We start from the raw sequence: 18,957 nt of genomic DNA on the forward strand, positions 1-18,957 counted from the left end.
TTAGAAATTTGTCAACTTATCCAGATTCCCAAATAAAATAAAAATATATGATTATATTGTTATCATTGAATAGTCATGTAATTGATGAGATATTTCAACGGAAAACACTGCAATATTTAATGTTTATATATTATGTATAAGAAATATGTAATATGTAACTTTACAAAATGGTTAACTTTCTTCCCTTATTTCGCCCTTATAATAAATTTTAGGAAACGCTTTAACAGCTGTCTTTCATTCATAAACAAAAGCCTAAATACTGATTTCCATATTGCAAACTTTCAAAATGACAACGACGATAAATTACGACCTTCTATACAAACTCTCCTCCTAAATTTCACCCAAGTCAATGACGATTTTTTTTTAAATTAACTAGCTAAAGTAGTACCTATGTTAAAATTAATCTATATATTGATTTCCATATTTTTAACATACAATTTTAACGAATTCTCATACAAACTTTTATCCCCCATTTAAGGATGAATTTTGATAAATCATTTTTTAGTCCTTACCTACTTTCAATAAACAATTCCTCATTCCTGTACAAAATTTCCCGTTAGTTGTAAATCAGTCAATTATTTTTATAATTTTATAGATTTTTTTTACAATATCTACAAAAAATAATGTCTAATTGTCTATGGCTCATCTAAAGAGTTAAGAGTACAATATCTAATAATTTAATGCAAAAGAAGTGTTTAAATATATATTTTATTGCATTTTTTCGTTCTATAAAAATATTCAAGGTTTGTAATATGTAAAAAAATATATTTTTTAAATAAAAGCAAAAAACGTACAATTTTTGTCTGTCCTTCTTTAACTCTGGTAACAGAAGAGACAAAAACATTCGAGCAAGTTTCGACCTGTCTTGCAATTCTACAGGTTGTTGTCATTTTATTGTTATTTTTGCGTTGCGATAGAAAATTATTTTCCTCGACACTCCGCCAGCCGCCACTGAGTGACTCAGTATTAGCTGATCTTCTTTAGAAATTAGAAGTGTATTGTATCGTTTAACATTAAGTAAACAGTTTTTTTGTTTAAGAAAAGTGATATTATAGATTATTTCTACTTCAGTTACTATAGTAGATTTTAATGTGTTTCAATAAAAATATCAATTATATACTATTGTTTTATGACTGTTAGAAGACTTGTGTTGTTTTACTAGAAAATATAGAAGATACAGAAGAATATGATACGGTGAGTACTTTTATTTAAAAAATATATATCTGACTTACATTTTGTCCAATAATTCGTAACATAAGTTGAATAAAATATATATATATTATTGAACTTATATTATATATTTAGTATATTTTCCGAATTATTAAAAGCAAATCTTGTTTGTACTTGTTGTAATTATTTTATTTAGAAGTCAACTAGGCTTTTTTTTTCTAAACATTATTAAAATATATTTGCATAAGCATGTGAATAATGGATAAAAACAGAATAATTATACTTTTTTTGAATTTAATTTATATAATATCAAATTGCTTAGGTAACTTTAATATATATTTTGATTTAATATTCATTTGAAGAGAGGAATACAAATTATGTTAAGTGATTGATTTATATATTTAATCTCATTGACATATATATATTATATATATACAAACTATGTTTCATAAATAATTACATTTATATAAGCATTAAGGAAAGTGATATTACGAAGCCTACAGTACATTATTAAACTTTTAATAATAGTAGTAGTATTTTATCTAAATGATATACAAAATATATTTTTGTATTTATCTAAACTTTGTAGTTATATGAACAAGTATAATTGATCAGAAAAAATAAACAATCATATTCACTATTCCGTGTTCACTCTAATATTAGATGCATACAAATTTTTAATATCAAAGTAAAAGTTTAACCCAATTTAAGTATCTGAGTATCCTCCAAGCAATGATATTGTTAAAAGTATATCCTCTAATTCTTCTTTTATATAACAAGTGATATAAAATACGAACATATTTATCAATGAAAATCTCTATAATTGGAATAATATTAATTTATAAAATCATAGCATGTGTTCTATTATACATATGTCGGCTAATAGGTATTCATCAGCTTCAGACATCTATTTAGTAATCAAATTATTACAAAATCTTAAGGCCATAAGAAACCCAAAGTGTGGCACCATAATATCTTTATAATATAATATATCTATTTTTTTTTGTAATAAAAAGTAAGTTTAAACATTATTACATTAACCTCATATAGATTTGATTGATAGATTTTGACATTCAATTAATTTATATAATACTAAAAAGTAACATTGTTAGTAATGATGATTCAACTTCAATTATATATATATTATCTTAAATTATCTTATTCAAATTAAATAGGGAAATGTAATTAATTAATTATTTAACTTAATCATAGATTTGTGTTTAAATTGAACTTCTATATTTAATACAGAATTACAATTTCTAACATTGTTAAAAATTCTTCTGGAATCTTAACACCTTGCAAAACATTAGCATTTACTGTCAATACCATTTAAGGAGCTCTTCAAAAATAGTATTTCACATTCAGCCAATACAATACGAAATACTGTCCACTTACGAGATCATCCAAAATGCTAATTTGTACAATCTTTATCTGCTTCAAACTTAAAAATTGCTGCCTACTCATGCCTATTAAATATACTTTAAAAAACTTAACAAAACATTCAATTTATTATATTTATTTGGATTATAATATTCGTAAATAACAATATATTTATATAATATACAGATTCTATATATAATCTTGTTTATATTATTAAGCTTTGTCTATTCTATTTTATCTAAACACATAATCAAAAAATTTCATGCATAATGTGACAAGAGTATTTTATCTGACGTTATTATGCGACGACGCGGCGACTTACCTACAATATGTAAATTCGCGTTAGTTTCATACACAACAAACATAAATATATAGCATACACAAATGTTTTTAATATCAATATATTTGATATTTATTAGTGCCTCTTAAATTCTAGGATTTTACTTATTCATACACACACATATTGTACACCACTTAAAAAGAAAAGAACCGGACAAAAACTCATCATTAATATATCAAATCGTAATTGCTTATAACTTTTGTTGAATATGAATTATCCGATCCACCCATCCATCCAAGATGGCACAAATTATAGCTTTCGGAAAAAAATGAAAAACATTCCTGTATTTTTTTTTTTTTTATAAAAACTTTAAAAGAAGATCTATATTATATTGAATAGTCGTAAATTTAGAATATTATCGGTCTCGACCATCCTCAATGTTGGGCATTTTGCGTTTAACCACCTTATCGTGTAAGGAAGTTTATTTATATGTAGACATTAAAAATACCTACCTATATTATATCTATTACAAGATTCATATCGTTTGAAAAATCACAATTTATTTACCAAATATGTGTTAAACAAATATTTGAAATCTCATATTTGAAATGAATAGATTAATTATTTAATTGTAAAGCTTGGTCCATCTTGACAAGTTGTTATAGCTCTGTATGATCCCGGCTACATAAATAACGTTTAATAATTAATATCGATCAATTCTAAAGGAAGATAAGCGGAGGATATTGCTGACATTTGTCGTAATGATTATTTTTGCAATATTATAATAATAGGAGAAATTCCCTACAATGTGATTACCGATGCGTGTCCACATACTCCTTTGTGCATTACTCATACGTCTCAGGTTACCGTACCCCGTGCATATCCCGATGGCCTATACATTTGAATGTAACGCAACTAATTAAATTTAAAGCCTTCCGTCATCGAATCTATTGAAAGACTAATGATGCGAAGCATAAGAGAGTGCTTTACGATCGAAAAAATTCTTTGACTCATTTTGGCAAATCTTGTTATTATTATACTCTAAAGAGGTCAGGGTGTTTGCATAACATTGTAAAAAAATGTAATGGAGATCAATTCCGTACTTTTCAAAAAGTAAATGAATGTGATAAAGTTACCAAAATCTTTTTTTCAAAAACTTTTTCCGTCAATCAAGGTTCAACCTTGATACGGTTTGAACCTGTAACTTGCGAAAAAAAAATCACATTACCTATATGAGTATTTTTTTTTAATAACTTCTTCTCAGTACTTTTATGTATTTCGAACGGCTAATTAATGGCGAGGCATGCAAATTATTAATATATTTCTTTTAATGTTCTTTATCATCGCTAGAAAAGCTACCGGTACATAGAATCAAACCGTCTTAGTACAATAAAGTATAAACAACAACAATATGTTATCCTTAACATATTAATATTATACCCATAATGTTTACACTTATGATATGATGTAATATTGCGTCATATCACGCCATATAGTTGAAAGGCTCTCCTACGTATAGAAACAGAGCGATCGCGACTAACGGCTATAATATTTTGAATCTTTTTTATTTTTTGTCTCGTTTTGATACCCTTTCCAGGAACAGGTAATCCTTTATGCGATGACTCATACACCTTAGTCGTTGGTCTCACTTGGTCTTGGTGAATGTCCACCGCGGGATTGAAAACCGGCTTGCAGTTGTCTCTTTCACTGCACAAAATTTTATGACTGTCCTAACACGATTCTTGTTGCCCTTTGTTTATTAAACTTAATCGAATACACTCAGAACTTCTAGTTCAATATGGTTTATCTTTTTAATAAATAATAATTTATGTTTTTATACCTATTTATAAATTTAGAGACATTATTTTACTAATTTCATTTGAAAAATTAAGATTCATAGTTGTATTTACCAGGCCTCCTACATCGTACAATGTGATCATTTTTATTTTGATTCTCAAGGTTACCCACACGTGACGAGTGATTCACGTAATACCTGATTACACTGACAGATCAATATTATTATTTGAATTTAGAGTACGAAAACGAATTGTAATTATAACCTGTATTTATTATCCATCCCGAATCCATTTAGAGCTTTAGGCTAAAGTTGAAGGCAAAGATACTAAAATATAATTATTAAAAATACAATATGGTTATCATTTATTATTTTATTTATGTGTCGATTTTTTTGGCTATCATTTGTTGGTACCATTGGTATAAAGAAATCTGATAGATATGTACTCTTGAAAACGAATTAAAAAATTATGTTAGACAAATCATTAATATTTCGACGATTTACCGATATGTTAGTAAGTAGATCTACCTACATATCAATATTATATGTGTAATATTTTAACGACATTAAAATTCTTATTAAATATAACATAAAAAACATGCGCGTTTAACATTTAGATTAAGATTCTGACTACGGTATTAGAAAATTTAAGAAAAAGTCACTTCATTAAAGAACTGTTGAATATATAAAAACGAATTTCGTCTTCGTTTGAATTATTTAATACAAGTTATAAATAATTAAATAAAGGCTGTTACATAAATATCTAATAACTGGAACCTACAAGATACTAGAATCTACTTAGATAACTTAGTATGAATAAAGGAATTGCTAAATACAATGAAAGTAATGAAAAAACTCCTGAAAGTATATTACCGTCGCTCACATCAAAGTGTTAAAATAATATTTATCAGAATCCTATTCGGGTTTAAACTAAAAAAAAAAATCTTCAAAATCATGTTTTGACTTGTGTCAAACAGTTTTGACATTATCAGATAATGGTTCCTGTGTTCACAGGTAGCAATTTTTTGGCTTTAAAGCAAGATAACAAAAGTTCGTATAATCGTTAATTTATGAAAAGCTACAGTTAAATGGTATACTATACTGCTATTAAATATAGACTCATTAGACTTCTTTTAATAAAAAGAAAACTTTGATGTTTATGATATTATATAGGCACTAATATAAAAAATAATTAATAATTATATTATTTTAAATAAAAAAATTATAAATTTCGGTTTCTAAATTTAAATCGGTTAAATCAAATGTTATATAAGATTGTGATAATATTAAACTCATAATCATATGTTTAGGGAACGTGAAATTTTACGGTGGATGTCTGTGACATGTTTAAACATGTTCAACCGATAACAATACGAGTCTTAAATTCTTTTCAATAAGTTGTAGTCGTCCTAAACTGTTGTTTGTTATTAGTACACAATAGATCTATTCGCAAAACATTATTCTATTGTTGATAATATCTATCCAGATGACGACAATTAAGTGGTTAACGACTTGCAGGTATGTTTTAATAATTAACAAAAGCTTTTTGGATATATGTTTTAAAATGTAATCCTTCAATTTAGATTGTTTTTTTTTAACAGTATAAGTTTGTATTCGTTCATTTATTAAATTTTCCTTTGAAGTTAACTGTGATTGCATCACCCCCCGTTTTAGTATAATCCGCAAAAGGGACACGTGTGATTTTAGTTTAAATTAAAATAGTGCAATGAATAAGCAGATCGTCGTTAGATCCCTTCACGCGCATGCGCCGATGTATCTCTTGCTCTCTCTTATCATCCTTTTTGTTGTTTTGCACATCTCCCGATGGCCGATACTCGCTTCTGTTAGTCATGTTTTCTAAAACTGTTTCACTTTAACTTGGGTGAAGCTACTTGCCTGCATTCAATCCTAGTTATTTAAAATATAGTTTATTTGTATGAGGTTATTTAGTTATAATTCAGTCTTTTTAAATATATTCAGGTCTTATCATAATTGGTATATAGATAAATTTATTGTAATCTGTGGACATAGTTATTATGAACAGAAAATAAGTGTTCATTCTATCTGAATTATACTTTAATAGTAGTTATATTATGTATTACTATATACTTGATACAGATTTTGATTAAGTGGCTTCTCAATATCAACAATTAGCAAAGTCTTAGTGTTGTTATAATAATAAACCTAAATAACTAAAAAAAATATATTTTTTTATTTATACATACTATATTAGTCATATGTATGTTTATAGTTTCTTATTATTTATAGTAAATATATATATTATAGTAAATATTTATTATATACCAGCAAAAGTTCCATGGCCGACGACGTAATCGTGTATGTACTAGAAACTTTTCGATAACATTTTCAGTTTTAATAAAAGAAAAAAAAACCTCATGAATAAAGATAGTAATGAATATTGATATATAGAGAATTATGCATCTAGATTTGATTTCGATTAGTACTTTTAAAAAAGATTGGTTTGCTGGATTTAAGCGTATTAACTGCAAATCATGGCTACAGTTCACGGTCGCGTCAAGCGGCAACTCTAAACGATAAGTTAAATATTGTATTAGTCTATTCCTGTTACGAATCTCGCTATGCGCTCATTTGTAAGCTTTTTAGTCACAATAACAATTACAGTCAGTTTTTTGTGGTGTGTGGGGTATGCTTTTTTATGAATTTTTAACCATTTCTTCATCACATAACCAATGCGGAATTGAGGCGCTATTTCCCTTGTGCCTGTTGTTACATTGCACCACTCACCATTAAAACCGGTATACAACACTAGGAGGTAGAATACGAAGAGTAGGTGGTTCCTACCCAGACGAGCTTTCACAAAGCCCTAACATCAAGTAATCAGGATAGTTCTTCTTTGAAGGTTCTTAGACAAATTAAAATAAAACATTGGTGAATCTTACATAAGTAAAACTATTCAATCAACCTGACGTTAGTTAAGTGACAAAAAGATATAATCAAGGTTTATTACATGTGCACTGAATAATCACAATAAATTAATAATCGACGTATAAACGTAAGGCTTATTAGTAATTAATAATATATTAGCAGTAAATACTAAGAGAACAAGCGTAATAATTGTCAGATAAGGCGAACGGTATTGAAGATCAGACCATTTTATCATTATCGCCCCATTCGATGCGTCATCGAATCCGTGGCTCGGGCCTCGGACGATACACTTGACCGTACTATGTTATATTGTTTTAAACCAATTACGATAGATGCGAGCTATTAATACCGCGTTTGTTTTATTTCGTTTGCAGCACCGATATCGACATTACTATTTATATATGCGCTTAAAGGATGCACCAATTTTTTTCTTTCCCATCGGATAATGAAAGGATTGTTTTTTGTCACCTATTAAAATAATTCTTGAGTAAATTATATGCGTAATATACAAATGAATTTATACATAAATTAAATCTCATTTTAAAAGATCTAAAATGAAATAAAAAAAATATTAAGAAGCTTGTATTCGGAAAATGTTCTCGTAGACACATATAAGAGCAGCTATGATAATTTAAAATTTGTTTTTTTTTTACGTAATATAAGAATCAATTATAATTATAAATTATTGTAATAAGGTTTAAATAATAATAATTCATTTAACGCTTTATTTAAACTACGTTACATAGTTATGAATTATCGCACTCACAGATACATTCTTGGAAAACATTCATTGATGACTGCTAGAATATAGTAAATATTACTAGAATATTCTTTTCAAGTATTTTAGCGATTTAATTATTGTTATTCACCATCACAAGTCCTTGTCAGGATTTATAAGGATTCGCATTTTTGTGATAATAATATCAGCAGCAATATAATTTTATTGTTTCATTGGACATTATTATATTTTATAATTTAAAAAACCGTATTTTGACAAAGCGCGTTAAAGGGAAGACAAAAAAAAGCTATGTACACACTATCAACTTTTAAATGAACAACTTCAAGGAATATATTTTCATTCAAAGTGATATTCAAAGCACAGTCATATTATGAAACTTTAGTCTAAAGTTGATGATCAATAACTGCTGTTATAATGTATTGTTTTATTAGGGTAGAACGGCCGCATTGCTGTATGGTGCATCTGGCTTTAATTTATTTATAAATACAATATTTACATGACGTGTATTGTTGTGTTACAGGACACTAGTAGCCTATACGGCTACGTTGTCGCTGCTACTGGGTGTGCGTGGGCAGCCCATAGAGTGTCAGTTCGATGACCAATGCCAGAGCGGCTTTTATTGCGTTTCTGATGCTTTCGTCTGCCAAAGATGTCTCAACTGTGAGCTGTTAAAGCGCGACCCATCACGTGCTCCCTCCACCTGTATTAAGTCGGTTGCGGAGTGTGGATCATGTATCAAAGGGTAAGTTTCATCTTTGTTAATGAGTTTAACGGAAGCAATTTCATTTTTGCTATTATTTTTTATCCTAAATACTTTTTTAGATATCGTTACACATGTCTATAAGGTAACTAACTGCCTGAATTAAAACAAACAATAAAAACACAATATATAATCGCAATAATTATTCGCATAAATATTCTATTTTGTTCCATAGCTACGTAATTATAAATTTAATTTTATATATATATATATATCTCTTAGGCTTGTGGAAGATCTGCGGGGCGACGTGAGTGCCGAATGCGTGCAGCCCGACCCGCGCGGCGATGCGTCGTCGCCATCCGTATTCGTGTGGGTTGCGGTCGCCATCGGCCTGCTACTGTTCCTCGTGTTGGTCGCCGTCATTCTGATCTGCCTACTCCGTAACACCTACACCTATAAGATATTGGCCTGTGAGTAATCGACCTACTTATAATTTTATCTCTTGCCTATTCGTCGTAAACATGAAGTCTTCTTACCCACAAGTTTCCCAGCATAAAATTAAGTGTTGTAATAAATCATAGCAGCATGTAAAGCATGTGTAGCAAAAAAAAGAAAATTTATCTGTTTATATGGCATACTTATGGTATATTTATGGATCTGTGCAAGCTCTCACTCATTGCAAATTCTACCGCCAAAACAGCAATACCCCTTAGTATTGTCGTAACATCTTATTTGATCGTAGAATTGGCGGCGCATTGGCGATCTAAGGAATGGTTAATATTTCTTACAGCGCCAATGTATGGGCGGTGGTGACCATCCGGTGCATATTCGCCCATCCGTCTAACAATGAATATAATTAAAAGAATGTAGTAATGATTTAATATGATCGTCCCAGCGATGCGCACGTCGGTGCAGTCGCAGGGCGCGGGCGCGGGCGCGGCGGCGGGCGCGGGCGCGGGCGGCGTGGCGAGCGCGCCCGAGCTGCCGCCCGCGTACGAAGCGCACTACAGCGCCGCGAGGGCGCCCGAGCCGCCTCGCTTGCACGACTACTGCACTCAGCACAACGGTGAAGGTAACTATCGCGAGCTGCAGTGCTGTATGTGTGTTCGAATTAATTAATCTCTGCATATACTTACGCACGTTAATTTGGTGTGCGCAGTTGGCTACTCTTCTTTAAATGGCCAAAATAGGTCAGGCCATCAATGTAATGTTCTGTTTACAAAAAGCACAATTAAATGCATTCTAAAATAATGTTTCCGATCACTATGTAGATAATGATGTACAACGTCCTTGTATATCGTAAAACGTTTCTCAATATTGATGTAATTACTAAACTATATAAAATGCCATAACGTTATTTACGATAAGTTTTGTAATGTAAAGTTTTTATGAAGATCGTATGACACACTATTTCAGGTTTTTCCAAATGATCATACGAAATTCCTGGGATTTGATACGAAACGATTAATTAAGACAAAGCATGCAAACGTAAACAGTGCGATCAGTGGTCGAGTGTGAGTTATGACGCATATCAGGGTGACCTTTTGTTCTAATTAATGCACAAGTTCGTTGCGGTCGGTATCCACATCCCATGTCTAACTCATTTGTTGATTGAATCTAACCTTGAATCCGATGCCATTACATTTTATAATTGATTTATTTCATTTATATTTACAATTAGCTTAATATATTTCCTGCAACAAGAGTTTAACTGTAGTTAAAAACTCGTAATTTCACGTTAGTCTGGCCTCGCTCCAGGTATCCGAGTGCACCAGTTATTCTAGTATTTTATAATTTATAAATCAATCGCATACTACAATTTATTTGCAATCTGTAATAGGTGAACTGTTGTACCTCATTGTTTAACAACATATAAAATCGATTAATAAAGTATTCTTCATTTTTAATGCTCTTACCGACTTCACCCCGATATCCCTTATATATAATAGGAGATTTCAAATAATAGTACGAGGTCACCTTTTTAAAGAATTTGAACCATCAAAATAACTTATATTTATTAGAGTAAATAATATATATAAATAAAACGTTATCTCAATGAAACGAAACCCACAAAATACCTAAATAATAGTAATAATAGCCTCATTTATAAGCGGTGCCAATGCCGAACACAGACCAGTATAAGAATACGCTGATCTAGTGGGATACGTATCGTGGAATCGAACTATTGCGTTACAGTCCAAAGATCACGGTTAAAAAAATTTTTTTTTTGTTGTTATAAACCGCATTCTTAAAAAAATAATTGAATTTTTTAAATTTTGCAGAATCATCTTGGCCCTTCATAAAGCGAGCGCCATCCACGCGTGTGTCGGAAGCGCGCGAGTCGGCGGGCAGCCAGGCCGCTCGCGTGTACAACAACCCCAACTACGTGCGCGGCCCGCACATGTCCTCGGCGTGAGTACTCTCGCTTCTCGTATTCGTGCGCGACCACAACGCGTGTACATGCATGTGTTCGATGTATCGAAACACATCTACAGTCGGATGTCATCCAAATATCAAATGACCTAGATTTGAGGTTGTTGATATACCTGGATCATTATCACCACATGTAAAAAAATTAAAATCCTTCTAGTACCCATTCAATGTATTGTACAATGTACGATGAACTGAACTTTGTAATGTACGATGATTCAATGGATTCGTCTTGTCTCATTTAACTTTACGGTAACTCGTCTGTGAGAAAGAGATGATGCGATTGTGAAATCGATTTGGATAACATATTCATTTCATCTCTTTCTCACAAAGAATAAAATGTAAAGTTAAATAAAGACAGGACGAATGTTTAACGATGATCGACGGTGGTCTATAGCTGTGTAGGATTTAAAAATAAAGATGGCCATAACTGTTTAAAATTGTAAATGAACTTATACGTCTTTATATATGTCTATCTTTTCTATAGTATATTGAAATCATCATGTTTCACAGCGTGATCCGACAAACGTAATCGTGCTTAGTTTTTTCGATAATAGGTGTCGTTACCCGCGTTGCTCATGTGCGATGTCAACATCGAGACTTAATCCAAATATCGGTCCGACCGAGTCAAAAATCGGATATCGTCCATGCCTCGCGTGTACTGATAGTGGACGCGTGTGTTGCAGATACGATGGCGCGGGTGTGACCGCGGCAGGTGCAGGCGACGCGGTACCGAGCGATGACGAGCGGGACGCGTTCGTGCACGACGAGGACACCATGGAGAGCACGTGGTCGCCCGCCGTGCTGCACGACGGCAACGGGAAGTGAGTGCGCGTTGCTTATGTACGATAATAAAGACCCCTTGAATTTGTGCTTTTAGTCATTGAAATGGAATATCGAAAACTTGAATATCCCTTTTTCCATTTACGGAAATAAAAATGTTTGCAGTTGATTGTAGTGGTTATAAATATTTCTATGATATACAGTGCGGTTACGAGTACGAGCGCTGGTGTGGTAAGCGGCGCCACTGCGGCGGGCGAGCTGGCTGGGCTGCTGGTCCCCGCACGACCTGCACCGCTTTGTGCCAGACAGGTCGGTCTATACTACTATACATTGCTTACACATTAACACGAATCACGAGTAGAAAGAAGACAAGACTTTATTACCGAATATATATTTAGTATTCAAATTACATTTTCTATTTAAATTGACTTATAATTACATCATCAAATGTCTTTCCTTGTCTAGGATAACAACAGTAGGACTGATAGCAACCGGAATCCCAGTGAAGCTCTCGGAGCCGGAGAGAATAGCACCAGTGGCGCGTCCAACAACATGCCCTCCTTTATCATTAACGTAGTGCAGAGCATCAACGCCGTGCAGCAACAGAACGACGTCACGCTTTGAACGTTTTTATTTAGCATCACAGTGTGTAACAGAAGAAAAACATTTAACGTCGCTACATGGCAGGCTCAGGCAACAAAAACACACACCTAAAGTGCCTTGTTTCGCTGTGCAATAATTACGTACAATTGCTCAATTTACTCATCGAGATTATAAGCATTTATTAATATTGGTCAGTGGAGTGCTCCAAATAGGTTAGTGATAGTGCGATTTTTTTTGCCGGTGTTTCGTGACTAAGTATACTGCCATTTTTATTAAGGATGAATGTTTTTTCCTTTGCAGAATTTTTAGGGGTGCTGGTTATATTACCGACCTCCATGATTATTGTGATTCAGAGGATTGTTGTATTTATTTTCTTTTAACAAATTGTTTTTAAATAAGTGCGATATTACTTAATAGTTTAGGTGAAGTTACGTTTAAATATACATAAAATATAATTAAGTGTATAAAATTGGTTTCTTTGTTACTATTAGATAATGTAATAATAAAAAAATAATATTGCTCAATGTACTGGCCCTAGAAAGTCAATACATAATAGATCTTTGGCTGCTGAAGCTCTAATCATTTCTAATATGCATATTATTTCGCGAGAATAAATATAAATTTTATTTTATAAATAATAATTTATAGCAATTTTTAAAGCCTACATAATAGTCTTAAGGTTTTAGAGAAAGAAGAATTAGTTCTGGTCTCTGAGTGCAAAAAAAGAAACTGTACTCCTAGCAATCAATATTTTTTGTTCTTATTGAACATTAATATATAAAATTAAAACATGCCTAAAAAGGCTATGTGAGATCTTCCTTATTATCTGTTATTCTACAAATTATTAACAGTACCAAGTGTATAAAATAGCTATAATCTTAACATATTGTTTAAAGGAATTTTATTTTTCATAGTTAAATAACCGACGTATTTTTATTAAAAAATAATCAAAATATTTTTAAAGATAACTTTGAGAATTTTTTGTCTCTCATTGTTTTACATAATATGATGAGCATTTGTAAGTTTTTTCACTTTCGATTAAGATTTAATGGAATAATACTGTTTTTAAAATAAATAATTATTGAGTTCATTGAGATTCAATAAATAAAGCAATAATCATAATAATATACATTAATCTCTCAATGCAAGTTCTCTGAATTAATTTCAATCGCACAATATTTTTCAGCCGTATTAATATAGTAAATGCAAGCAGTGCTAGCATACATGTTTGCCTAATAATAATTAGGCAAATATGTAAATTGGTATTGTAGGTATAAGGAATGTGTTATGGTAAGTACCTAACATAATCTAACCTATAATGTGATATAAGCCATAAGGTTGATCTGCAAAAATCAGCTTCCTTTTGTGTAAATTTAATCTTGCCCTTGCATGAAATAATTCAAGTAATTATTCTTATATTTTATGAAGAAAAATTCCATTTTTTGTAAGCTTCATCGAATAAGTAATGAAGTTTACAAAATATGGACAAATAAATTAATACATATAATTTTATTATTATTAGAAATATATTGTCACCGTGTAAACTCTAACTACAAAATACATGAACGTCGAAATTTGTCGTATTTTTTAAAGTTATTATTTTTAAAGGAAGGAATCTGATATCATTCGAAATTGTGTCTTTTGCCATAAATTGCACAAAATTAAATTTATTAGATTTTGCCTAAAAAAGAGCTAAACTGGCTCACACGCGATATTAGTTTTAAAACGTAATTACTTTAAAGTGATTTATGTTCTTATTTTATAGTATGTATGTACTATAAGGCTTTCTATAGTATTTATACATGATTTTTTATACTATGTTTTTTATTAATAGTTTGGTCTTTAAATAGACAAGTGAATAATAATAACATTTGTGATGTTTGGAATCTTGAGACAGATCTGAGATGATATTTCTCTATAATTATGTAAGTGTAACATTTTATTACGGCCTTATGAAAAGTAGAGTCATAACGCAGTCACTATAGTGGATGGTTTTCTTCGAAAGCAAAAAGTAAAGTGTGATCTTAGCGTTTGTTAACATAAAATGTTGCACAAGGTTTACTCTGTCAGAGATTTATAAATTTTATTTCTATAGATATGTTTTTTTTTATTAATGTAAAGTTTGTCTTCCCGGATTATATATATGAATATATATTAAAACTATATTTATAAGAACTAATTAAATAGCAAAAGAACATAAAAATATTTTTGAATAACAAAATATGTATGCTAGGATGATGATTGGCTTGCATGCAGCTGATTTTTTATCTTGGCATAATGTCAAGTAATTTTAGTAAACAATAGTTGATTACTTGTGATTTAAGCACTACATTTTAAAAAGTCTCTAATACCCGCTAATAATACTTTCAACTTGAGGCTCAATTAGTATTTTAAATTTTATTCGTGTTAGAGAACTTTTTATAAATATATTTTGATGAATACAATTGATACACTCCTGAATTGATAAAAGCTATCCAAACGAATTTCCGAAACTCATAAAAATTGATTTTGGTTTTCGGATCTTTGAATAGATTGATTTCCATAAATCATATTGTTCCTCAAAAAAAAAATATAATTAAAAATTTAATTTTTACTAATTTTTACAGCTTCTTAAAGCTGAGACATTGAGAACTGATTTAATTAAAAAAATAAGTTTAAAAAAATCATAGACTTTAAAAGTAATTTAATAAAACAATGCAAAGCAATTTAAATTTAAATAAAACTAGTATTTGTGCCATATTGATCAAAATCTCTTTGAAATAAACTGACTTTAATAATGTCCAAAAGCACTAAATGTGGCAATAGAAATTTTTCACAATAGGAATAATTAAATTAATAAAATAACTATGTATAAACTTTTGGATAAATACTATGAATTAGATTTATACAACATGCAAGAATATACAAAAAAAGTGCCTCAAAACAATGAACTGTCTGTGATGTACTTTTTTAAAAGTAAATCGTTATTGTTAATATTGTTTTAAAGTTAAGGCTATATTAATGTAAAATATTTCCTGGTAGTTAATTGTAGTTAAGGTATGAGCATGACCAATGTTCTAGTCACGGCTCAGTGAAAATGATGTTTAACTTTATAGAAGAATGTTTTTACAAATAAAACAATATTTCAACTTATTTTTATTTTAATTATCCTTGTGTGTGGAAATTGATTTTTTCTTAAATATTAATAAAATCTGGAGAAATAGAGATAAAACATTTGATTTTTTTAGCTATTTAAATCTATTAGGTGATATCAAGTAAAGCTCTCAAGCTAGCTGTTGTTTGATTAATGCTGTACGCTCTTTTCATAGCTTTATGTGAATCCTTATTATTTATATTAACCGTATAATTCATTTATATTAAAATGTGTCATAATGAACCCTATTTAAGTCGATTGTCCTCAATTATCAAATTGGCGTGTGTTGGTAGCGCAAGGTAAATATTACACGTAAAATATTGTGGTGGTGTTTCCTATCACGATTACAGGATTATTTAAATATAAGATGATATGATGCATATATTTTTGTAGTGGAACATCTATTGGCGGGCGTAGTTGGTGAGACCGATTTATATATGCCGTATTACTATTTTTATGTAATTGTGCGAATGCTACTGTTAAACTTATCGCATCGCATGGTTATTGTTTATTAAATAGCACGTACATTTTTACTTATAGCGTAATCCGGGTTTTTCCACTACCCACTCCTTCCTTCGTTACTTCTTTGTGGCCGCTTAGCTCGTATAGTATTTATTATTTCGTTTATTTTTATTGTATTCCATATTTATAGATTCATTTTTATTTAATTATAAATTCTCTAAATAACCATTTCGCTTTTTCACATCTGTCGCGCGTCTCTTGACGGCTTAATATTTATTAAACTTATGATAGTCATGTTTAGAGAAATACAGTTTCGGAACTCGAGTGTCTATTACATACATATTCTTTACGCAATATACAAAAAAATCTATTCAATAAAAATTGTTTTTATAAAGACGCTAGTGACTCACATCGGAGTAGCCAACTTAATTTAGAGATTATTATAAATCGAGTATTTAAGAAAATTAAAGTAATCTGAGTAAGGTGTAATACTGAGAAAAAAAAATCAAATTATTTATCATTGCTTTTATGAAGTAAATTATATTTAATTTCGGACTTTCTGTGCTAGAAACTTAAGTGCAACGAAAGGTGGCGCTCAGTGCAGCGGCGCCACGAACAGCGCCAGGGCGTGCAGCAGGGCGGTGCGCGGCGAGAAGCTCTCGTGCAGCGGCGCGCTGACACGTGCTAGTTCTTCCTCTCGAAATTCATTCGTGTACAGCGGTATTTCGAACCCGTGCTCGCTCGCCGCTTGTCCTCCAGAGATCTGTTCGTAATTCATGGGACTAACAATGATTACTGATATAATATTACAGTAATAGATTAAATGTGAATACATTTAAACACTATTCCAATGATCACTTACAAAACATAATGAAATAATCGTTTACAAATATAATACACTAAGAATATTAAAAGCTGGATATTTTTGTAGAATTGCATAGTGACTATAATCGAGTAGAGTAATGTAGGTACTCATGTCCTAATGGGTTATGTAATGCATTAACAAAATTCACAACGGGTTATGTATTCAATTAAGAACTAACGACGTTACCGCGGGCACGTATCGCAGCAGCAGCGGCGGCGCGGGCGCGTGCGGCGCCGCGTCGGCCGGCGCCGCGCGCAGGCGGCCCGCGCGCCACGCGCCGCCGCCCAGGGACACGCCGCGCACGCTCACGTCGCCGCTCGTCTCCGCTGCACGTGGAACCATAGTATAGCGCTATAAGAGACCGAACACATTCCGCAGCTGGCCGAAAGTCTCCATCCCCTTTAAGGTTTTGAGATGATTGGACCACACTGCAGTGAAGGTCGATACAGTGCGGCTCTACTACTGGACTCGAGTTGAATTATTATAAACCTTGTAATGCTTTAATTTTAACAAAAAATTACGTGATTTTGATTACGTCATTTTTGCATTAGTATATGAAGACACACCGGCGGGGCAGTCCCACTTAGCGACGAGTACGAGCGCCTGCAGCGAGCACGCGCGTCGCGCCGCCTCGCGCGCTCGCGCCGCGCACAGCACGCGCGCGGGGCGGAAGAACTGCCGCAAGTCGACCTCTGTTCGGACAAATATATATATCCATATCGGAAATATCCATATCGGAAAATAGTAAAATAGTGCACAAAGTACCCATCTACCATAGCACCGTCTATATAACCGCATTCAAATTTATTTGTTGTACTATTAATGAATTGTAAGAAAAATAAATAGCTTTTAACAAATTAAATTAATATTGTAAATAATATGTTTACATATTAAATACATACGTACTTATAAATTTATAAAAATAATACATTATAACGATTAAATTAATAAAAAATGAAATTATATTCAATAAGATTGGGTTTTGGGAAGAGAAATGAGCAGATCAAAGTGAAAAGTAAGCTATCATCACACGAACTCATTTCGATCAGGTATCCGAGATACCTTGTATCTTGATTTTAATAGATGCATGTTGTTTTAAATATGCGTATGTACAATATGCGTATGTACAATTGCAAATATTAAACCGTAAACATGTTTGTTTCATTTTTTAAAAAGAAACCATCAGGTGAAAATGTTTTTTTCGGTATTTATTTAATAAAATATAATAATATAATATAATTATTTTGTAAGATTTCGAAGTAGTTTTAAGTGTTGGACTGTTCGAAACAATTGTTTTAATGAGACAAAATGTGTCGTAATGATAAATATTATGCAGCCTTAATGGCTGTAGAAAATCGAATATACCTGGAGGCATATAGTCTTCGCTAAATTCAGGCCCGCCCACTCTCTCGACGGCCGAGCGAGCTCGGTGACAAAATTCTTTGATGTAAGCTTCCGGCGCCGTCGGTCCCGACCACAGCAGCTGCCACTCGTCCGGTACCTGCTCAATCGACGTTAAAATTATATTTGAATAATTCATTGAAATCCATCTAATTATAGTATTATTTATTTTACTACTCAATATTATGATTAATTTTAAGCCACTCTATAACTGAGTTCATTGACGTAAGATATTTTATTGGAATAAAAGAAATGGCGACAGGCGGACCTCGTGCAGAGGCGCGGGGCGGCGCGCGCGCGCGGCGAGCG

General features: G+C 31.6%; 1 protein-coding gene and 1 long non-coding RNA gene across 3 annotated transcripts; one reads left to right on the forward strand and one right to left on the reverse strand.

Moving 5' to 3' along the window:
- Positions 1–862: 862 nt before the first annotated feature.
- LOC125077754 lies at positions 863–15,919 on the forward strand. 2 transcript variants are annotated; one of them, XR_007120774.1, is made up of 9 exons: positions 863–1,194; positions 8,792–9,013; positions 9,254–9,441; positions 9,867–10,043; positions 11,254–11,383; positions 12,088–12,225; positions 12,388–12,493; positions 12,650–12,999; positions 13,088–15,919. XR_007120774.1 is itself a non-coding variant. In XM_047689796.1 (8 exons), exons 1-8 carry the CDS (start codon positions 1,187–1,189, stop codon positions 12,806–12,808), a joined length of 1,128 nt encoding a protein of 375 aa, XP_047545752.1. In that variant the 5' UTR covers positions 863–1,186; the 3' UTR covers positions 12,809–15,919. The 2 variants fall into 2 exon arrangements, 1 of the variants encoding a protein (XP_047545752.1); XM_047689796.1 differs by having other exon boundaries at positions 12,650–15,919.
- A 1,900-nt stretch (positions 15,920–17,819) lies between these two features.
- On the reverse strand, positions 17,820–18,957 carry LOC125063844. The gene is made up of 3 exons (XR_007119573.1): positions 18,917–18,957; positions 18,613–18,748; positions 17,820–17,939 (listed from the first exon to the last, which is right to left on the reverse strand). It is a non-coding gene; the product is annotated as an uncharacterized LOC125063844 (long non-coding RNA).

This window comes from Vanessa atalanta, chromosome 4, assembly GCF_905147765.1.
Source record: "Vanessa atalanta chromosome 4, ilVanAtal1.2, whole genome shotgun sequence".
NCBI lineage: Eukaryota > Metazoa > Arthropoda > Insecta > Lepidoptera > Nymphalidae > Vanessa > Vanessa atalanta.